General features: G+C 41.1%; 1 protein-coding gene across 1 annotated transcript; it reads left to right on the top strand.

Moving 5' to 3' along the window:
- Nucleotides 1-278: 278 nt before the first annotated feature.
- On the top strand, nucleotides 279-24,180 carry camk4 (calcium/calmodulin-dependent protein kinase IV). The gene is made up of 11 exons (XM_020457476.2): nucleotides 279-763; nucleotides 13,302-13,380; nucleotides 13,490-13,552; nucleotides 13,661-13,743; nucleotides 13,862-13,934; nucleotides 16,066-16,156; nucleotides 16,425-16,499; nucleotides 16,863-16,938; nucleotides 17,576-17,702; nucleotides 18,584-18,736; nucleotides 22,555-24,180. Exons 1-11 carry the CDS (start codon nucleotides 642-644, stop codon nucleotides 22,717-22,719), a joined length of 1,107 nt encoding a protein of 368 aa, XP_020313065.1. The 5' UTR covers nucleotides 279-641; the 3' UTR covers nucleotides 22,720-24,180.
- Nucleotides 24,181-24,224: the final 44 nt, after the last annotated feature.

Genomic DNA, 24,224 nt, shown 5'->3' with positions numbered 1-24,224 from the left:
TTTCATTTATTTTTTTTAATTGCTAAAAATCTGGTTTTGCTTTGTCATTTTGGGGTATTGTGTGTAGTTTGAGGGGGGAAAAACAATTGAATACATTTTAGAGGAAGGCTGTAACAACAAAATGTGGAAAATGTCATGGCGTCTGAATACACTGTATATGGTAGGCCTATTTTCATGTCATTAAAAGCAACACAATTATGTCTGGTAGTTATGGTAACATGACATGCTTGATTGTGACCTCAGGTAAAGGTAACTCAAGTGTTTTTGTATGTTAATCCAGCGACAGTAAGACCCGGTGGAAACCCTCTATAACGCAGACTCCACTGTCTGCACACTTTCCTTTACACTGAGTGCAATATGGTAGCAATGCTGGGCTGGAGGCTGTGAATAATATGCATTTAGGACCAAGCTCATTACGCTACCCGGTCCTTTAAATGGTCTTGTAAAGCATTTTAGATTCTTACGAAAGGCTGTGTTTTTTTTTGCTTTGGATAAGATAACGGTCTTACGCGCATCTCTATCTCAGCTTGACCGCATACAACTCGCTTTTCTTCAAACCACTGTAACTGAGTCAAGCCTTGAATCGCCGCAGGGGAGACGAGCTGTCAAGATACTTATTAAATCCGTTTGGATAGCTGGTGATGCTTAAAGTTACTATGCTCTCGTCCAGAGCAGGGGCAACCCCAGCTCCAGACTACTGGATAGATGGATCGAAGAAGGAGATCTTGGCTGACTACTATGAGTTGGAGTCCGAATTGGGACGGTGAGCATTCTCTCTTTACAGTACTACTGTATTGAGTGTTCTCATGTTTTCACTGCCTTGATATCGCCAGGAGTCGCATTCTGATGATCTTCTGGTCTTTTCAAGCTATAATTTTAATAATATATTAGTTAGTGATCGAAGAACATGCAGCAAATGGTATTGCATCTGTTATATAAAGTTGTTTTCAATGGAAATAAATTCTGCATACAACACAGGAGAGAATGCATTCGGTTACCACAATTTCCTGCCTAGATTAGAATCCCCTGATGTTTTTGCTAAAGAAAACGATTATTAAAAACAATCTAAAATAATAATGGTAATCTAAATAATTGATATACAAATAATTGACAAGGCTATAAAAAGTTATGTAATATATCTGTCAATTTCCATCATACCCAACCTGGTCAGAGCATTTAGTCATATTCTGTACGTAAATACGATACTTTCTATTTAGTATGTTACGTTTTGTATGGTATGCATTCATTTGTGGATTTCCATCACCCATTTCGTATGATGCCTTGCATTCGGAAACTATGATCAATACTGCTCCAGAATGGCACAGCGGTCTAACTCACTGCATCTCAGTGCTTGAGGCATCACTACAGACACCCTGGTTCGAATCCAGGCTGTATCACATCCGGCCATAATTGGGAGTTGCATATGGCGGCGCACTATTGGCCCAGCATCGGCCGGGCTAGGCCATCATTGTAAATAAGACTTTCTTCTTAACTGACTTGCCTAGTTAAATAAATGCGTTTAAACAACCTTACAGCCTTCTTCTAAAATTTATTAAATCGTTTTTTCCCCCCTCATCAATCTACACACAATCCATCAAAATTGCAAAGCAAAAAGTGTTTTTTTGAAATGTTATGAATGACAATTTGTATTATATTAAGTTCTACATTTGTAAAATATACGATATGTTACGAATTCACATAACCTATTATGCTAAGAATTTGCTAAATGTCCAATATGTTACGAGTTAGCAAACGTATGAAATGTTACAAATTCTAGCTATGGTTAGGTTTAGGAGTAAGGTTAGGAGAAGGGTTAGCTAAAAGGGTTAGGGTTAGGTGAAAAGTTAGCTAAAATGTTAGGGCATGGATTAGCTAATATGTTAAGTAGTTGCAAAGTAGTTGAACAGTTGCTAATTAGCTGAAATGCTAAAGTTGTCCGTGATGAGATTCAAACTCGCAATCTTTGGGTTGCTAGACGTTGACCTTTTTGTTTTTGCTTTAAGTAACCATCTGTCTTATTTAACCATACCAAATGTAACATATGGAGTAAACTAAATGGAGTGTCTTGGATTTGCATACAGATTAATACGAAAAGCTCGGAGACCAGGCTCTCATACTGGTAAGTGTCCTTTTATGACCATGGTCCACTGGGAAAAACACAACTCTGTTTGGTCATGTTTATCCTCATAGCACTTTTCTGTACAACTGTAAACACTTCCAAAGCATGAAAAATAGATACAAAGAAGTTTTGCTCATCACTTTTTCTCGTGAGTTATAGCGGTACAATTAACATGATTTGAGATACTCTGTTGCTTACATAAAGCAAGTCACCTACCAAAACAGTCTCCAGGCAACGACATTGTGAGACAACAGCAGCAAGTTTGAAGTTTTAATGTTACATGCACAAGTACAGTGAAATGCCTTTCTTGCCAGCTCTAAACCCAGCAATGCAGTAATCAATAACAATGTAATACTAAAAATAACAAGGTAGAACAAAAACGCACTGTAGAACAAAAACACACAAGATATGGAAATAAAGAGCTGATTTCATGGCAGATTATAACACATTCAGTAGGTGGTCTGGTGACATGATATGGACTGGTGCATGTGTTTTTATTTATTTCCTTTACGCCTGACTGAGTGCTTCCAACACTCTACTCAGCAAACTGGATGCAGTTTATCACAGTGCCATCCGTTTTGTCACTAAAGCACCTTATGCCACCCACCACTGCGACTTGTATGCTCTAGTCGGCTGGCCCTCGCTACATATTCGTTGCCAGACCCACTGGCTCCAGGTCATCTACAAGTCCATGCTAGGTAAAGCTCCGCCTTATCTCAGTTCACTGGTCACGATGGCAACACCCATCCGTAGCACGCGCTCCAGCAGGTGTATCTCACTGATCATCCCTAAAGCCAACACCTCATTTGGTCACCTTTCGTTCCAGTTCTCTGCTGCCTGTGACTGGAACGAATTGCAAAAATCGCTGAAGTTGGAGACTTTTATCTCCCTCACCAACTTCAAACATCTGCTATCTGAGCAGCTAACCGATCGCTGCAGCTGTACATAGTCTATCGATAAATAGCCCACCCATTTTTACCTACCTCATCCCCATACATATTTATTTACTTTTCTGCTCTTTTGCACACCAATATCTCTACCTGTACATGACCATCTGATCATTTATAATTTTTCTACTGTGTTATTGACTTGTTAATTGTTTACTCCATGTGTAACTCTGTTGTCTGTTCACACTGCTTTGCTTTATCTTGGCCAGGTCGCAGTTGCAAATGAGAACTTGTTCTCAACTAGCCTACCTGGTTAAATAAAGATGAAATAAAATAAAATAAATAAATGTTTGTTTACTTGTTTATTTGGATCCCTATTAGTTTTTACAGAAGCAGCAGCAAATCTTCCTCCTGTGGTCCACGAAAAACACAAAACATGACAAGTAACATAACACTCATAAACTGATAAACAGGGAAAGTCACACAATAAGCTACAGTATTAAAGGAGCGGTATTGATCATGCGCTGGCACTGCTTTACATGGCTCTGGCTGTGCCGCCACAATCACATGAGAAGAGCACTACTCCATATTCATAACTAATTGTATTATACAAGGCAGTCTGATAGCATTGGGACAACAGTTGCACTCAAGGATCTGCCACTGAGCCATAATCAGTGGTATGGAATGGAGAGAGGGAATCTAATGCATAGAATCAGGGAAATTAGAGCCATCTACAGAAGTCCCAAAATGGACCTGCTTCTGCCCATGCTGCTGTTGGTCGTAAGCAGGGAGATGGTGGCCTGTTGAGTTTGAGTTAATTCAAGTTGGTAATTGATTTTGGTAAGATGAAATAGGTGATATTATATTTAGGGCTGAACATAGGCTATCCATATCTGATGGCTCAGAGGTAGGGCCGGTGCCAGAAGGAATCAGTTGGACGGGCAATGGGTTCCATAGGGGGGCACATTTCTTTCACAGGACCTCCTATGTGTGCAAGCGTGTGCACATGGGAGTAAATATCATAGGCGGTGTGTGAGTTTCAAGTTTGGGGAAGCTTACAATTTATCCTACCATTTATACCAATCTGAGTGGCAGTTATGATTATTTTATAGGCTTATACAAATTTTCATGGAACAGTTTCATTTCAATAATAACGTTTTAGTTTCTCAAAATCATTGTCTCAAAGTTAATCAAACATCTGAATTTAAAAAAATAAAAAATAAAAGTTAAAATTAAACTAATGCGAGAGCACCAGCCTCTGCTATATGGACACGTTGATGCACCGTGATCTATTGGCAGCTAAAGAAATTAGCTAATGGAACAGAGACATATATATATAGGCCAATAACTGCCATCGTGAACTAAATAAAATACATGTACATAGGCCTAAAGCCAATAAATAAAAACAGTATAAAATATCCTGATGAAAATGCAGGTTCTTTTAATTGCATTCATCTATCTACTCCACCTGTCTTGACTCCCTTTTTAATCTTGAGCTATCTCTAGTGAAGTGAAACATTGTATCAAATCTGTGAGGACAGATGCTGAGAGACGAGAAGCAAGTACAGGGACTGAACTTTTTTTATAAATATTTTTTAAAGTTTTTAGTTTATCTTGTCTTATCGCTACTAAAGTGCTGTGATTGTGAAGTTGAAACGTACTGTATAGGAGCAACAACTGCCCAGCCGCAAAGTGGTAGGCCACACAAGCTCACAAAATGGGACCGCCAATTGGTAAAGCGCGCAGCGCCTAAGAATCGTCTGTTCTTGGTTGCAACACTCACTCAGTTCCAAACTGCCTCTGGAAGCAACTTCAGGACAAGAACTGTTCGTCGGGACTTTCATGAAATGGGTTTCCATGAACGAGCAGCCGTAAGCCATGCCCAATGCCGAGTATCTGCTGGAGTGGTGTAAAGCTCGACACCATTGGAAACTCGTTCTCTGGAGTGATGAACCACACTTCCAGCAGTCCGACGGAGAAAGCTGGGTTTGGTGGATGCCAGGAGAATGCTACCTGCCCGAATGCATAGTTCCAACTGTAAAGTTGGTGAAGGAGGAATAATGGTTTGGGGCTGTTTTTCATGGATTGAGCTTGGCCCCTTAGCTCCAGTTAAGGGGAATCTTAACACTACAGCATACATTGACATTCTAGATTGCCATTTTCTGTTTGTTTCAACATGACAATGCCCCAATGCACAAAGCAAGGTCCGTACAGAAATGGTTTTTAGAGATCGGTGTGGAAGAACTTGACTGGCCTGCACAGAGCCCTGACCTCAACCCCGTCAAACATCTTTGGGATGAATTGGAACGCAGACTGTGATCCAGGGCTAATCACCCAACATCAGTGACCGACATCACAAATGCTCTTGTGGCTGAATGGAAGCAAGTCCCCTCAGCAATGTTCCAACATCTAGTGGAAAGCCTTCCCAGAAGAGTGGAGACTGTTATAGCAGCAAATGGGGAACCAACTCCATAATAATGCCCATGATTTTGGCATGAGATGTTCGACGAGCAGGCGTCCATATACTTTTTGCCATGTTCTGTAAGTGGCGGGTGTTTGAGCTTTGGTGCCAAAATAAAGGAATGGTCCCTTTTTCAGAGCTCTCTGGTGGACATTTTGAATGTTCCTCCTGGGGCTTTTCGTGCAGGGCCATTCATTCTACCCCCTGAAAGTGTATATGGCAGCTTTTCCAGCCTTTTGCTAATCCTGCTTGTGGTAGAGTGCTTTGTAAGCAGCGTCTTTCCCACAGGATTGTGCAGGCTATTTCTATGGCAAAAGGCAGGAATTAGCTAACAGTGTATGTGCCCACTCAATTAAAGGGTTGCCTGCAGGAGATACTGTAAAAATATAAACGCCACATGTAAAGTGTTGGTTCCATGTTTCATGAGTTGAAATAAAATATCCTATAAATGTTCCATAATATACACAAAACACTTATTTCTCTTGAATGTTGTGCACAAATTTGTTTTCATCCCTGTTAGTAAGCATTTCTCCTTTTCAAAGATAAACCATCCACCTGACAGGTGTGGCATATCAATGAGCTGATTAAACAGCATGATCATTACACAGGTGCACCTTGTGCTGGGAACAGGCCACTCTAAAATGTGCAGTTTTGTCACACAACACAATACCACAGATGTCTCAAGTTTGGAGGGAGTGTGCAATTGTCATGCTGACTGCAGGAATGTCCACCAGAGCTGTTGAGAGAATTTAATGTTAATTTCTCTACCATAAGCCGCCTCGTTTTAGAGAATCTGGCAGTACGTCTTTGATGATTTTTTTTTGTTATTTTCTAATAACCAATGTATGTGTTCATGCAAGTGACTGACTGAATTCTCCCTATCTGTATCTGCTATTTGCAGCATGCCCAGACCCTTGTTTTGAGAATGAAAGATATCTCAGTTTCTAGGTCTCAACTTAGAAGAAACCTCGTGAGTTATTGGTCTGTCACATGCATGACCCAGTATTGGTTGGTCACATGAATGAAGCAAATGTTAATGATGAATTAATTATGAATGATGAATAAGCTAAATTATGCTAATGTAACTTGTCTGGATATAAGAGAACTAACTGGACTACCCCGGAAGAGCTCCTGATCTTGGTGCATTAGGTTGTTTGGAACCTCTCCAGCATGCTGATAATAAAGAATGATTAATTTAAGATTGACTTTGAGTGTCCCTGTGTAGAATTTCCATGGCATGTCCAACCGGCCTCACAACGTTAGACCACGTGTAACCACGCCAGTCCAGGACCTCCACATCCGGCTACTTTACCTGAGGGATCTTCTGAGACCAGCCACCAGGACAGCAGATGAAACTGTGCACAACCAAAGAATTCCTGCACAAACTGACAAACGTCTCAGGGAAGCTCATCTGTGTGCTCGTTGTCCACACCAGGGTCTTGACCTGACTGTAGAGGGCAAATGATCACCGTTGATGACCCCTGGCATGCTGGAGAAGTGAGCTCTTCACGGATGAATCCTGGTTTCAACTGTGCCGGGCAGATGGCAGACAGCATGTATGGCGTCGTGTGGCCGAGCAGTTTGCTGATGTTAACGTTGTGAACAGAGTGCATGTTTGGGATGTTCTGCATCGACGTGAACGACAGCGTGTTCCAGTTCCCGCCAGTATCCAGCAACTTCGCACAGCCATTGAAGAGGAGTGGGACAACATTCCACAGGCCACAATCAACAGCCTGATCAACTTTATTGCGGAGATGTGTTGCGCTGCATGAGGCAAATGGTGGTCACACCAGATACTGACTGGTTGTCTGATTCATGTCCCTACCTAGGTTTCTGTGACCAACAGATGCTTATTTGTATTCCCAGTCATGTGAAATCCATAGATTAGGGCCTAATGACTTTAAAATGTCTCAATTGACTGATTTCCTTATGAACTGTAACTCAGTAAAATCTTTGAAATTGTTGCATGTTGCATTTTATATTTTTGTTCAGTGTATTTGTGCTGCAGGAAGCTGGGAATCACCACAGACTTAAGTGAGGTTTTATCGCCTGAATTTCGCTGCCCCCAGTGTATGTAGCACACAGTGTGCTTACAGCTGGGACAAAAGGTCATTAGGCAGCACGCAGATTGCACAATACCCGGGTACAGCAGGTTTTCCTGTCCGGTGGGCCGTTTCATTTGGTCTCCGCTGGGGTCGGCTTTGAACGTGATTTCATATCCCCATCGCTGTGTTGTACCAAGTTGACCGACTGAAAGGGAACGAACTGTTATGACCATTACTACTGTTCCCTGAAGGAGGGAAACGAGGTACAACACCCCATTTCCCTCCTTCAGAGATCAGTAGTTAGTCATAACTGTATGTTTTTTTTCCTGCTCAATTCACATGGTCTGGAATAACTACTAGCCCTAGTTATACCATCAGGCACATTTTTAAAGCTTTCGACTTTTGAGTGTTCTCAGTCAGAGTCCAGAGTGAGCTACTGGGCCCTGAGTCTAACCAGACAGGCAGTAGCCCCAGATGAAGGCATAATGTAGCTGAATGTACTGTAGTGTGTCTTGCTCCTGAGAGTAGCAGCAGCATCTCTTCTGGGATGACATAATGTTGCGTGAGTGCAAAATTGAAACGAGCAGCTTGTGTAATATATAGGCAGGCAGCATTGAGCTGCATCAGCAGAGCGATGCCTTCACTCAGATGACTTGTTTCGTTGGTTTAGAAAAGCTTGAGGGTTTTTGTAATCACTGGGATTGGGAAAAAGACCCAGTAGTTTTTAAATTGAAGTTAATTTTTTATTTCCATCCATGTTGTGTAAAGCCATGTGATGGACACTGATACCTAGGCTCTTTGAGGACAACCTTCAGATGTGCAAAAATAGACATCTTTGCCATCTGAAATAAGCTTGTCAATATCCTACATGGTTCTACATCTGTCACACAGCATGACGCTGGAGATGTTACAAGTGATTGGATTTTGCCTGTTACTTATATTAAAGAGGACGAGGTCAGTGTGGTTTCCAGGGGACAAACCTATTGTGCCATTCAGAGGGCAGTTGCTTATTATTATTATTATTATTACCCTCATCTGTGTCATCCTCTCCAGGGACAGTTAACTTTATTCATCTAATTTGCAGCATATTAAGATTTTTGTAGAGAATTAGAGTAAGATGTAAAAGGACCCTTGAACACCAACGTGAAGTTCATAAGAACATGTCTAACTGGGTGTCAAATGAAAGCTAAGAGTTCATAAAAAATAAAGGCATGTATAACATCTGGAATAAGCAAAGGCTTTGATTTCTGGTCAAACAGATGGAAAAGTAGTCTTGGAAAACGTCTACCAGAAAGTCTTACAAGGTATTACCAACACAGCAAAACACAATAATGTTGAAGTAAAGACCGCTGCCAACTAATATCAATACTTATATTTAGTTTTGGTGAAATGTTTCTGCCATTTGTATGTTTAAGAATCATTGCCTTGTGACTTGAAATTCCGTAACCAACAACCCACATATCTTTAATATTTTTAAACAATTCTCTCCCTCATGAGGAGGGAGGATAATGAAAGTTCACAGAAGTAACAAGTACAGGTAGACCTGTCAATTAGTTAGTGTTTGTACTGATATCAAATTTGTTTATTAAGTGATTAAAACTCGAAATTCCATTACCAAATTGGTAACGGAATTTCTGCAATTGAATTGGTTGCAATGGAAATCATACTGTAGTAGTCACAGATCACAGTTGGGTTCACAAGTTTGGACAGTACAGAACAGCACAGAGTGCAGTAAAGAAAAGTAGAGTTCATTAAAGCACACTAGAGTTGAGTAGACTGTACTGCACTGAACTCTACTCTACTGTATCACTTGCTACTCCCGAGTTGCACAGCGGTCTAAGGCACTGTATCTCAGTGCAAGAGGCGTCACTACAGTCCCTGGTTTGAATCTTGCATCACATCAGGCCGGGATTGGGAGTCCCATAGGATGGCACACAATTGGCCCAGGTTTGTCCGGGGTAGGCCGTCATTATAAATAAGAATTTGTTCTTAACTGACTTACCTAGTTAAATAAAGGTGAGATAGTTTTTTTTTTCAATGGAATACTCTTCTGTACTGTGTTGTACTTTTACTGAACTCTACTATGCTGTGCTTTGAAGTCCAAACTTGTGAAACATAGACATCTATGATTTGATAGGATTTGGTCTTGTCTGGACCAATCAAATTTGATCTTGTTTGGGGCAGAGCTCATTAAAATAAAAGCCAGTGTGTAGAATAATACTCAAATATGCAAAGGAGGATGTTACATATTTATACCTTTTGTGTACCTATTTAGGATACATCACCATGAAGAGAATGACATTCATATCCATAATTATACATTTCTGTAGATCAGGGACCCATGATGAAACTCTGTTACCGCAATTCCATTACATGGTATAAATCCACTTCACCTACTGTAGTTCAATAACCAAAATAGATTTTTAGTCAATGTGTCAATGTGTCATGTCATCGCTGAAACCCCATTCTTTCTGCAGACATCATTGAATCTTAATTCGGAGCAAATATTTAACTGAGTTTTAGGAAAACATGGCACATAAAAAGATTTTACCGAAATTTCTTCACAGTTCTTCCAGTAAATGTGATTTTGTTAAACTTTGAAATGTTTTTTGTTTGAGATACATTTTAAGTACAAATTTGAGTCCGTTACAGTGGAATTGTAACAGTAAATGAGTATGACAAACATGGACATTTCAAACAATTTAGCCTACCTAAAGAATTCCTTCCGTAAAGCAATATTGTCCTACCTAAAGTATTGTTGCATTTGGCTGCAAAATTAAATGTCAGCATTTGTGGGAAAAGCTATATGAGCTTGTGTTGTTCATTGATACTAAATGTTTTAGTATCAATGATGTGTTTGTCTTAGTGCTGTGGTTGGATATGACCATTCCAGAGTGATGAATATGATCCGTTAGTCAATTAGTGGAATTCATCACTGAAGATCTGGGATGGAGCACTCTGGCCTTGATGTAGAAGACCCATTTGTTAATTAAATCCCACAACTAAATCTGATGATAGCAGTAGCTAATTTCCCTGTGTGCGTGTGCACATCTAGAAAAAAAGGTGGTCTCTACAAACTAAAAGGGTTCCTCGGCTGTCCCTATAGAAGAACCCCTTGAAGAACCATTTTTGGATTCCATGTATATCCTTTTCCACAGAGAGTTCTACATGGAACCCAAAAGGGTTCTCCTATAGGGACAGCTGAAGAACCCTTTAGGAGTGCAGGACAGACCAGGGTCTGGATATATGCAGATCGCAGTACAGCTTTATATACAGATCTCTTTTGCCCGTCCCTCTTGAGCTTAGTGCTAAGCACTATTCTCTCAGGGTGTCAGACCAACAATAAGCTTCATTCTCAGGGTGTCAGCCTCCGAGGCTAAATGGTCTAGCATCTTGACTCATATGCTGTGTGTACAATGACTTTCGAATGAAATAACGCTTATCTCTCCAAGAGTTGAGAGGCTCAACACAATGCTATAAAATTCAAGTGTGAAATCATGGCATAAGGATGACAGAAACAATGCAGGGGCAAGTTGAATTGGGAGGTGGATTTATAAAGTGGATTAACACATGCGTTGACTAAAATAAATGAATGGAATAAATTGTTAGTTTATTCAAGAACTGACTCAGATATTTAGACATAAGGAGGGCACATAGTAGACTATAGGCCTAACTATGTATTGCTGTAACTTTTTCAGTTCTTCGTTGTATCGTGGCCTGTCTGTGTATTTCAAACTCTTACTCCTCTGCCAATGAGTGGCCATTTAGACGTCAGAAAGGAAAGTGGTCATTACACGTGCTCTCATCCATCACAGAGAAGAAAGCAGGGCAAACTCATAAATATAGATCCCTCTTTTCTGTACGACATTAAGATTGCATGATTTAATGAAATTAGGCATTGTAGAAATTACACGGGTGGATCCAAAGTGGAGCGAGGAGGGTACACTAGGATGAGGTCATCTCGTCAACCTGATAACAATTTAATGATATTTTGTTTATTAGTGTTTATTAGATTTGTGTTATTTGCTTAGGTAGGCCTTTGCCTTTGCCCCTGAGCTGCACAACAATAGTGTACAGTCCTTTTCCCTGCATAACAATAGTGTACAGTCCAAGTCTAGTTTATCACTTGAATTCTCTCTCCTAAGACTCTTGGCTGTTGTTGTGGTTGGATTGAAGCTGTGAGCTGGCTGTCATGCCTGCCTTATGTCTGCTCACATGGACCTGCCGTGAGGGTATTTCCCACAGGAGGCAGGGAGGGAGAGGGGGGAGAGAGAGAGAATGTGGGAGATGAAAAGAGAGAGAGGAGGTTTGGGTGAGAGGCAGGGAAAGAGAGAGAATGTGTGGTAGGGGCAGAGAGGCAGAGAGGATGTGTGTAGGAGTAAGAGAGAGAGGGAGAGGGAAGAAAATCTGTTCTGTATTTCTGGTGTAATGGTGAGTATTGAGGTCTGGACACCTAATGAGAGCCCAAGTGCTTTCCTCTGAACACAGAAGCTGCTTCTCTCTCTCTCTCTCTCTCTCTCTCTCTCTCTCTCTTTCTCTCTTTCTCTCTCTCTTCCCTAACCTCCTCACTAATTTGTAAGCTGTGCTACCAAATTTGATTTATTTGCACATTGGAGGTGCTCCAATAGCCTACCTTTCTCTATACTGCAGGCAGCACAGTATGTATCCCTCTTGCTTTCTTGAAGCCGTTATAGCAATCTTCTCTTTAAAATGTCATATCAACTCCTCTGACAATAGCAGGGTCATGTTGTACCTGTAAAAGATGTCACATGCAAAGTGGAGCTCTTATTCAGAACTAACAGTACTACTTACGTTTGAATAAATACAAAGTAGATCTTTAGTTGGCTTTGTAGCTCAGGGCCCTCATTTCAAAAGTGCTTATCTAGAATCATCCTCCCCTGTCCATATAACCGTATTCCGCAAGCCCAGGGCTTTTAATAACAAAGGAAACATAATTAATGACTCCGAGCCAGTGGCCAAGGTGACCGAACCGCTGTGTTCATGTGTTCACATGACAATGTAAAAATCGAATCAAATCCAACTTTATTTGTCACATGCGCCGAATACAACAAGTGTAGACCTTACCGTGAAATGCTTACTTACAAGTCCTTAACCAACGGTGCAGTTCAAGAAGAGTTATGAAAATATTTACCAAATAAACTAAAGTAAAACGTAATGATGGTGTTGTATTCATGTTTGGCCATGCAGTTTTGGGTGAACAGGGAGTACAGGAGGGGACTAAGTACACATCCCTGAGGGGCCCCAGTGTTGAGGATCAGTGTAGCAGACGTGTTGTTGCCTACCCTTACCACCTGGGGGCGGCCCATCAGGAAGTCCAGGATACAGTTGCAGAGGGAGGTGTTTAGTCCCAGGGTCCTTAGTTTAGTGATGAGCTTCGTGGGCACTATGGTGTTGAACTCTGAGCTGTAGTCAATGAACAGCATTCTTACATAGGTGTTGCTTAAATCCTGAAGGAATATAGATCTAATCTCCATGTTTGCCTACTACTGTTATAATTTATAGGCCTATGGGATTGTGGTGAAATTTGTCTACCTAGAGCTCAGATTTGAACGTGTCAGTACAGAGAAAATACAACGCTGAGTTTCTTTGGGAGAATTGCCAACTGACGCTTCAGACAAACACTCTAGGCACTGTATGCAGCCATAATGGAAGTAAAGAAGAACCTCATCAAAGCCTATTCAGCATTTCCTTGCGCTGTTTGCACATCGTGTCCCTACCCACTTGACAGTTGCTCTTGTATCTTAACTGTGTATTCCCTCTGCATTTAGGGGAGCGACATCCGTGGTGTGCAGATGCCGACAGAAGGGAACACAGAAGCCGTTTGCGGTGAAAACGCTGAAGAAGACAGTGAGTTCTCGCTGTATATTCGCCATAGAGTCTTAGTGTAGTCATTTTACCCAGAGACTACAACACGCTAAAGGTCCTTCCTTAACCCAGTTCTGTTTTGTTTCTGCAGGTAGACAAGAAGATAGTGAGGACAGAGATAGGTGTCCTACTTCGACTCTCTCACCCAAACATTGTGAGTGTTCTACAGCACTTTTGGGCTGTCCTTGCATGGAATTAACGATTGCTGTTGTTTTTTTTAATCAATGCGGAATTTATGTTTGTTTTGTTTTACTTCTTCCAGATCAAACTAAAAGAGATATTTGAGACCCCGTCAGAGATCAGTCTGGTCTTAGAGCTTGTGACTGGAGGAGAGCTATTTGATAGGTTAGTAACTGCCCTAATGGTCACACACACACACACACACATACACACAAAAACACACACACATACTCTCTTTACCATTCCTCTGTTACAACAATCACAACACATGTTATTCTCTCAGGGTTGTGGAAAAGGGCTTCTACACTGAACGGGATGCTGCTGATGCTGTCAAACAAGTACTAGAAGCCGTTGCAGTGAGTTGACTTCCTTCCTCTGACGCCTGTCAAAAAGTAGGCCAATAAATGTCTAGCAAGCTCTTGACATACTGTAAAACCATCACACATTCACTCCGCCTGTCTCCTTATCGATACATTATAAAGGGCAAAAGGGAAATGGAAGGCTTTTTCCGTAATCAAATCCCAAATTCACTGTCATTTGAACCAGCACTGTTGGATCAACAGTGGACACGGTTTAAGTTCACTTCATTTGAGCTATCGCATAACCAAGCGTGCGTCTCCTTCTGAGCTATCTTTGACATCTTATCCACATGGACCGAGCCATATGTCATATGGCATGAACTTGTTAGTGTCTTGTAAGAGATCTCCTTCCATGATCCTCAGTTAGCAACAAATTGATGTTGCCAAGGAGATTAAATAGTGAGACAGACAGGGAATTTTTAAAACATCGAAACCAGCCTAGGACTTGGTGTTGTAGTCAGTTTACATGACGCAACAGATGCTGTTTTCCCAACGGGTCGACTCACGAGAGGACAACAGGGCTTTTCTTAAAGTTTCCTTGTGTTGTTGAGCAAGTGCTGAGAAAGTGTTTGTTCCATGTTGATTTGGAGTGATTCCTTTGCATTGTACACGGCCACTTGAAAGACAGCAGAGAGCTTCTGCAGTCTGTGTTACATGACGAACTCCTTCTGGATATCTAGCTAAACGTCCCAGTGGAGCATTGCGGTAGACTCGTTTCCCGCCAATCTCACTGACACATCTACATTTAAGTCCCCACTCTGTTTGTGACAGATTCCTTCATTATAGGCCATTCATTTGGTGTTATCTTAGCATCATAACACGTTGATTATTTTGGACACGTTATGCTGTGATAACAGAGAATCCGGAGATTCTTTGTGACGTTTTTTTTTTACTATGACAAAAGACGGTGTTAGGCTAAGGTTCTTGATATTGATATTTTACCATTGAGAGCCTATGCATCTCGAAATAATATTTGTCCTCGTTGGCCAAATACATCGGCTGGCCCACCTCTCAGGTAGGCCCTGCTTTACTTTCTCTGGCAGAAGAGCACCACAGTCAATGAGAATACACAGCTGTGTAGTTGGGTTACAGTACTGTACGAATAGCTTTTTTTTTTGTGGTGCGGTGGCATCCGTGGGAGGCGTGGGATGTGTGCAGTGTGGTGGAGGCTACTGTTTTCACTCCTTTCCTCCTCCTTCTCTTCTTCCCTCCTTTCCTCCCTCCGACACTCCACGTATCGGATGAGAGGAGATGAGAATTCCCCTCTGACATCATAGAGAGATCACACCGGGGGAGGGGGGGGGGGGGGGGGTCACAATACATAGTGTGGGGATAAAATGATGCCTTCGTTCACTGTGAATAACGTCTGTTCAACTCAGTCATTCCCAAGCAGAAAATATGTCTGTTTTGTTGCTCCTTCAGTGCCAACTTTGATGCTTAGAAATGTATTGTCAGTGCCAGTGGAATGGAATGTGGTTTTCTTTAACAGCTTGATGTTAAGAGTTTACACAAGAAACCAGGGATTTGGATATACACCCACCCACAGTGTGCAGATGATATAAAGTTCTACAATAGGTTGCTTTACAAACCGGTATCATTATCAAGACAGTGAGCCATAGACTTGTCAGAGGAGGTCTACATCCATGACACCACAAAGTCTGAGAACACATTGCTTTCCCTCACTCAAATCCCACCTTTGTCTTTCCATTGACCAGCGTTACCAAGGCAGCTGCCTTGTGCTGCTGTTTTCTGTAACTGTGCAGAATTTGATGAGTTACTGTGGTAACACAGGTGAAAGTCCTCGCTGAACCCCAAAACCAGTTTAAAACATGTTTACATCCAGTACAGAGTATCATAGAACATAGTTTAACAGTGGAATACACTGTTTGGTTTGGCAACAGTAAGAAAGAGGTTGTGAAAAGTAGTTGAACTTTTCATTTTGCTTATACATTTTTAACAGTGTGCTATAATGCAGGAATGTTACAGTTCTGCGTGGAAAACGAACTGTGGGGGTAGATACCGCCCCCAAAATCCCTAACAGTCCAGCTCCATACTCACCACCAGACAGATCAATAACACTATATGTGTATAGGAGTCAGTTATGCTGCTGTCTTGTGTCTTTGGGCAGTACCTGCATGAGAACGGAGTAGTGCACCGAGACCTGAAACCCGAGAACCTCCTATATGCCACCTCAGCACCAGATGCTCCCCTCAAAATAGGTGGGTGCGTAAGTCAATACACTGTGGGATTCACTACGATTATCCCAAAGAACATCCATTGAGCCTGAACAGACTCTGCTGTGCTATCAGATACAGAACTGAGATAATTGGGGAATCAATGCCAAAGATTCTATTCTATTATTTTCCATTCTATTGTACAGGTGTTCTATTTTATTTTATTATATTCTACTATTTTATTCTAATACCAGATAATGAGAACTTCCAGAAATAGGCATGATCTCTAATACAGCTCTCTTTCTTTTTGCAGCTGATTTTGGACTGTCAAAGATAATTGACGATCAGGTCACAATGAAGACAGTTTGTGGTACACCAGGATACTGTGGTGAGTTGTAACCCATTACTGTGATGCTATTTCATTCACTTGGAACAAAGTAATAGACAGTGCCATTTCAGACATAGCAGAGTGTTGTTGTTTTGGTCATGCATGCTTTACCTGCCAAGTTTTGAGCAGAGATAAGTACCCTGAGGATAGTTTGCACTGTATATTGTAATATTTATCCACATACTACATAGTAAGTTCTTCCTTGGATTAATTAGTGAATAAGAGTTCCTTACTCTGTTTTTCATCTCTGTTCCTCTCCCTCCTCCATGTGTTGCCCCGCCCCCCTCACCCCCCCCCCCCCCCCCCCCCCCCCCGCTTCTCTTTTCCCTCCCTCCCTCTCTACCCTTCTCTGCCTCCCTCCAGCCCCAGAGATCCTGCGAGGATGTGCTTATGGACCTGAGGTTGACATGTGGTCGGTGGGCGTTATCACTTACATCTTGTAAGTGACACCAGCCCCTCAAAAGTGTACTGGGACCCTGAATCACATCATTGAAAATACATCAGTTATTTTTGACACTGAACAGTTTTGTTCTTTTGTTAGCAGAAAACAACAACAACAAAATGCATCAAGAATGTGTGTTCTTTATTTGATAAGAGGAATTACAGACCCTTTTTAAATTGACATTTTGGTTTCTGGATCAAGGGTGTTGGTGCATTCATGTTTAAGAGCAGCTGAGTGGTTTTTTTTCTCCTCACATACTGATTGGTATACATAGTAGGTGGGTGTGCGTTCCCCGTTATACAGCAAGCAGGGCAATGGTAGTTCAACTGCAAGCAACAGCATTCAGAAGAAGCACAGTGGTGCACAGACTACTAGTTAATTAATATTAAACTGTAAAAAATAACATGTATTTTGAAGGCACATCAATCTGGGAGAAAAGGAGAGTGAGTTTCTTGTTATTCTGTCCAACATTTAAAGGCAAACCTTAGTGCGAGGAGGATTGCCATCTCCAATAGAGTTGTAGCTCAGGCCCCTGCAGCTGTCAGAGCCTGTCAGACTGTGCCAGCCAGTGAATCAATAGACAGGAGCTGTCTGTGGTTGATGTATACCTCATTTTTCATCCTCCCTCTGACAGGCTATGTGGCTTTGAACCGTTCTTCGATGATAGAGGGGACCAGTACATGTTCAAGAGGATCCTCAACTGTGAATATGAGTTTGTCTCCCCCTGGTGGGACAATGTGTCCCTCAATGCCAAGGATCTGGTGAGTTCTATGTACTGTTACCAGTGGTCCAGAGGTTACCACAGTTCAGCTGCCGGGTTGACATTCCCCTCTGGTACTTAGACCTAATTGATAAATCCGTAATTGGTGGAGAATGCAAACCTAACCAGCATGAGGGTTCTCTTCTTGCCCTGTCGACTACTGGCTTGGCTTCTGAAAAAACATAGTGTGCTGTACTTCCAGACTTTTATGCCTGCACTTTAGCATCCGATCGCTTAGACCATGGGTTAAACAATGGCGAACATGCATAAAGATGGAAGAATTCCGATATGACATCATTGTTTTAGCACTATCGACACTGAGTTTTTAAACTGCGGCACGCAATATGGTTCAATGTGCCAATAAATCAACACAATCTACTTTTTTTTCTCTTTCGGTTTTTCAAATTGCCGTCCTGGAGATGAAATTGGGATAATTTATACTCTGCTAATAACCATACATACATTTAAAAAATAGAATAACAGAGAGCAATGTACAATAAGGTGAACTTAGCAAAACAAGGAATTTGTGGTAAGTGCATGGACCTCCATCTTTATGCACCTCTGCTTTTGGTTAGGCATATGGTTGCGTGCTGCATTGTAGCATTGGGTCAGGTGAACTGTTTCCCAGCTGAAGGGTCAGTGGGAGTGTGTCCATGTAGGTGTGTCTGATTCATAAAATAAGATAAAAAGGAGGGTAACTAGACTACATCTTCCTCCTACTGTATTTCTGCATTTTATCTCCAAATTATGAACTGGGCCGACTTGTTATGGGGACAAAAGGAAACTGCATAAACAGCATCTAAGCAAATAATGAATTCAGACTCACAGTCTCAGTGACCCAGTTACTAACCATATGCTACTGTATGTGCTGCTGTCCTGTAGGTGAGAAAGCTGATTGTCCAGGATCCAAAGAAGCGGCTAACGACCTTGCAAGCACTGCAGCACCCCTGGGTGACTGGGAAGGCAGTTAACTCAGCCCATATGGACACTGCTCAGAAGAAACTGCAGGAGTTCAATGCACGCCGAAAACTCAAGGTAGGTACAAAAACAAATTCTGTCTTTTTTTTTGTACAGTAGTTGAGGGCAAGTAGTACCATGTATAATTTATTGATGTCTCGCCATTTTAAAGTAATGATTGTGTGCTTGTGTCAATATCCTTTGACTGAATACAGTTGAAGTTGGAAGTTTACATACACTTAGGTTGGAGTCATTAAACTCCTCTCATTCCACTCCACACATTTCTTGTTAACCAACTATAGTTTTGGCAAGTCGGTTAGGACCTCTAATTTGTGCATGACACAAGTAATTTTTCCAACAATTGTTGACAAACAGATTATTTAACTTATAATTCACTGTATCACAATTCCAGTGGGTCAGAGGTTTACATACACTAAGATGACTGTGCTTTTAAACAGCTTGGAAAATTACAGAAAATTATGTCATGGCTTTAGAAGCTTCTGATAGGCTAATTGAAATCATTTGAGTCAATTGGAGGTGTTCCTGTGGATGTATTTCAAGGCCTACCTTCAAACTCAGTGCCTCTTTGCTTGACATCATGGGAAAATCAAAAGAGATCAGCCAAGACCTCAGAAAAAACTTGTAGACCTACACAAGTCTGGTTCATCTTTGGGAGCAATTTCCAAACGCCTGAAGGTACCACGTTCATCTGTACAAATAATAGTACGCAAGTATAAACACCATGGGACCACGCAGCCGTCATACTGCTCAGGAAGGAGATGAGTTCTGTCTCCTAAAGATTAATGTACTTTGGTGCAAAAAGTGCAAATCAATCCCAGAACAACAGCAAAGGACCTTGTGAAGATGCTGGAGGAAACGGGTACAACAGTATCTATATCCACAGTAAAACGAGTCCTATATCGACATAACCTGAAAGGCCGCTCAGCAAGGAAGAAGCCACTGCTCAAAAACCGCCATAGAAACGCCAGACTACGGTTTGCAACTGCACAAGGGGACAAAGATCGTACTTTTTGGAGAAATGTCCTCTGGTCTGATGAAACAAAAATAGAACGGTTTAGCCATAATGACCATCATTATGTTTGGAGGAAAAAGGGGAAGGCTTGCAAGCCAAAGAACACCATCCCATCCGTGAAGCACGGGGGTGGCAGCATCATGTTATGGGGGTGCTTTGCTGCAGGAGGGACTGGTGTACTTTACAAAATAGATGGCATCATGAGGTAGGAAAATTACGTGGATATATTGAAGCAACATCTTACAACATCAGTCAGGAAGTTAAAGCTTGGTCGCGAATGGGTCTTCCAAATGGACAATGACCCCAAGCATACTTCCAAAGTTGTGGCAAAATGGCTTAAGGACAACAACGTTCAAGGTATTGGAGTGACCATCACAAAGCCCTGACCGCAATCTTATAGAAAATGTGTGGGCAGAACTGAAAAAGCATGTGTGAGCAAGGAGGTGTGCAAACCTGACTCAGTTACACCAGCTCTGTCAGGAGGAATGGGCCACACTTCACCCAACTTATTGTGGGAAGCTTGTGGAAGGCTTCCTGAAACGTTTCACCCAAGTTAAACAATTTAAAGGCAAATACTAATTGAGTGTATGTAAACTTCTGACCCACTGGGAATGTGATGAAAGACATAAAAGCTGAAATAAATCATTCTGACATTTCACATTCTTAGGATCACCACTTTTATTTTAAAACTTCTTATGGCTGCAGGGGCAGTATTGAGTGGCTTGGATGAAAGGTGCCCAGAGGTGCCCAGAGTCAATGGCCTGCTCCTCAGTCCCAGCTGCTAATATATGCATAGTATTATTAGTATTGGGTAGAAAACACTCTGACGTTTCTAAAACTGTTTAAATGATGTCTGTGAGTATAACAGAACTCATATGGCAGGCAAAAACCTGAGAAGAAATCCAAACAGGAAGTGGAAAATCTGAGGTTGGTCGATTTTCAACCCAGCCCCTATTGAATACACAGTGGGATATGGATGAAGTTGCACTTCCTAGGGCTTCCACTAGATGTCAACCTTCTTTAGAAACTTGAATGAGGCTTTTACTGTGTTATGGAGAGAGCCAGGTCCTGGTCACGCGCATTTCACATGATAGCAACCTGCGTTCCATGGCTTCTCTACAGACATAGGAATTCTCTGGTTGGAACTTTATTGAAGATTTATGATAACATCCTAAAGATTGATTCTGTACTTAGTTTGACATGTTTCTTCGACCTGTAATATAACTTCTTGAAGTTTTCGTCCGACGTTCGGATGGACCTGCACGAGCATTTGGATTTGTGTACTAAACGCGCTAACAAAAGTAGCTACTTGGACATAAATAATGGCCATTATTGAACAAATCAAGCATTTATTGTTGAACTAGGATTCCTGGGAGTGCATTCCGATAAAGATCGTCAAAGGTAAGGGAATATTTATAATGCGATTTCTGATTTCTGTTGACTCCAACATGGCGGATAATTTTATTTTCTGAGCGCCGTCTCAGATTATTGAATGGTTTGCTTTTTCCGTAAAGTTTTTTTGAAATCTGACACAGCGGTTGCATTAAGGAGAGGTACATCTATATTTCCATGTCTAACAACTATATTAATCAACATTTATAATGAGTATTTCTGTAAAATGATGTGGCTCTCTGCAATATCACCGGATGTTTTTGGAACTAGTGAACTTAACGCGCCTATTTATACTGAGATTTGTTTATATAAATATGAACTTTATCAAACAAAACATACATGTATTGTGTAACATGAAGTCCTATGAGTGTCATCTGATGAAGATCATCAAAGGTTGGTGATTCATTTGATCTCTATTTGTGCTTTTTGTGACTCCTCTCTTTGGCTGGAAAAATGGCTGTGTTTTTCTGTGAGTTGGTGGTCACCTAACATAATCGTTTGTGGTGCTTTCACTGTAAACGCCTATTTGAAATCGGACACTGTGGTGGGATTAACAAAAAGGTTATCTTTAAAACGGTATAAGATGCATGTATGTTTGAGGAATTTTAATTATGAGATTTCTGTTTTGAATTTGGCGCCCTGCACTTTCACTGGTTGTTGTCATATCAAACCCCGTTAATGGGATTGCAGCCCGAAGAAGTTTTAACTGACCTAAGACGGGGCATTTTTACTAGCATTAAATGGCAGGAATTGTGAAAAACTGAGTTTAAATGTATTTGGCTAAGGTGTATGCAAACTTCCAACTTCAACTGTATATTTGGAATGCAAGCAGATACAAACATATACTGAGTATACCAAACATTAGGAACACCTTCCTAATATTGAGTTATATCCCCCCCCTTGCGTTCAAAACAGCCTCAATTTGTCAGGGCATGCACTTTTACAAGGTGTCGAAAACGTTCCACAGGGATGCTGGCCCATGTTGACTCCAGTTGTGTCAAGTTGGCTGGATGTCCTTTTGGTGGTGGAGCATACTTGATACACCCGGGAATCTGTTGAGCATGAAAAACCCAGCAGCATCGCAGTACTTGACACAAACCGGTGCTCCTGGCACCTACTACCATACCCTGTGCAAATGCACTTACATATTTTGTCTTGCCCATTCGCCCTCTGAATGGCACATCCACAATTCATGTCTCAATTGCATCAAGGCTTAAAAATCTTTCTTTAACCTGTCTCCTCCCCTTCATCTACACTGATTGAAGTGGATTTAACAAGTGACATCAATAAGGAATCATAACTTTCACCTGGATTCACCTCATCAATCAATGTCATGGAAATAGCAGGTGTTCTTAATGTTTTGTATACTCAGTGTAAATGATTGCTATAATTTGTTTATTTATCTGCACAGTCAGAGTGGGCCTGCACGTTAATCCTAATCTATGTCAATGAATGATGTGTTTGTTGACAGGCTGCAGTAAAGGCCGTGGTGGCCTCGTCACGATTGGGCAGCGCTGGTAGTCACGGCCACGCTGACAACCGCAAGAACAGCAACTGTAACAGCGCCACCAATCAGGAAGGGGCACAAGAGGAGCAGCCACGGAACGATCAGTCACAGATCCAGGAAGGATCCTAACTGTGGTTCTCCTCTGTTGCATGTCACCCTGTGAAGCCATTCTACCCTCCTGTTGGACTGTGAAGTTTCTGAGAGGAGCCATATATGGTCTCACCTATACTGGAGATACTCCACCTGGCTTTATTGCATGTGACTGATTAATTAAAGGATGTACAACCATACTGACTCAGCACATTGCAACAACATGCCACAAGTATTTTAAGTACACGTGAAATCAGAGTTTACGACTGCGCATGCCCATTTCTTACCTCACACAACAAGTAACTTCACTGGATGGTTTATTTATTCCATTATACCATGTCATAACTGCAAAATGACATCCAAGTGTTCACAGTATTAATTTGCCGGTTTATAAAGTAATTCATAACGATGGTAATCATCATGCTGCTCTGGTGGCAGAATATAATATAGACTGGAGAATTGATTTAGGTTGATTTGCATTACTGGTTGAGTAGGCCAACAGTATCTGTTTGGAGAACGGGGTTGACACATTTTTCTTATGGTCATAAACTGAACCTTTATCACAACGTCTAAGGAGAATGCCTTATTGTATCTTATTAACTGTGTTTTACACTCCTTTTGTAAGAAATATTGAGTATCTTGTTAAAGGTCCAATGCACCTGTTTTTATCAGAATATCAAATAATTTCAGGGTAACAATATCAATTAAAATAGTCAAAAGAAACAAAAATAGCTTCTTAGCAAAGACCAATTTCTCAAGCAAGAATTTTGCTAGGACTGTCTGGGAGTGATCTGAGTGGGGAGGGGAAAACTGAAAACTAGCTGTTATTGGTAGACAAAAGTGATGTTATTTAAAAGTGTAGAGTTGTTTTACCATTAAGAACTTTTTATTTTGCATACCAAAATGGTTGTGTACAACTGAAAAGGCACCCCAGTTTTTTTTATTGCCAAATACACCATTTTCATGGAAATGGAAGAGTAGATATTCAGTGCCAAAATTGGTTGAGTCTGTTGCTTTTTTCGATAATATCCCACCTCTGTCATATACAATGGAAGAGGCTGTTTTCTTGTTGTGAATATTTCTCTCTCATTAATCCATTAACTGACATGCCTTGTAGTGGAATGTTTGTTAATCTACAAAGAAAAAGGTTGGCTGTGTATTGAATTTTTAGCATGATTTTGCCTGCAGTATGAAGGAATGTTGTGGTTAATATATGAAATGTATTCAACAACGGTTGTCCTTTTGCATGTGGGAATGTTGAATTGAACTGCTGCAGTTGTCTGTTAAAATGCCCATTAGTTTACTTACATCACATGACAGATGCAATCTGTGTTAAACAGTGAAGTATTAGAGGCCTTCTGAAGGCCCCAAGACGTCAACTTGATATTCATTTTATATGCTCAAGGGAACATTTAATCATTCAGTGTCGTCTTAAAATGGTTACCATTAGGATTGATTTGGTATGGACTGCAGGATAAAAAATTAAACTTTATGAAGTTATATGTTTGAGTGGTTTTGTATATCTGACAGCTTATGTACTTTTT

The sequence above is a fragment of the Oncorhynchus kisutch genome, linkage group LG23 (assembly GCF_002021735.2).
Source record: "Oncorhynchus kisutch isolate 150728-3 linkage group LG23, Okis_V2, whole genome shotgun sequence".
Lineage (NCBI taxonomy): Eukaryota > Metazoa > Chordata > Actinopteri > Salmoniformes > Salmonidae > Oncorhynchus > Oncorhynchus kisutch.
The sequence above is the reverse complement of the archived record's forward strand: the minus strand, read 5'-3'. Positions and strand labels throughout refer to the sequence as shown.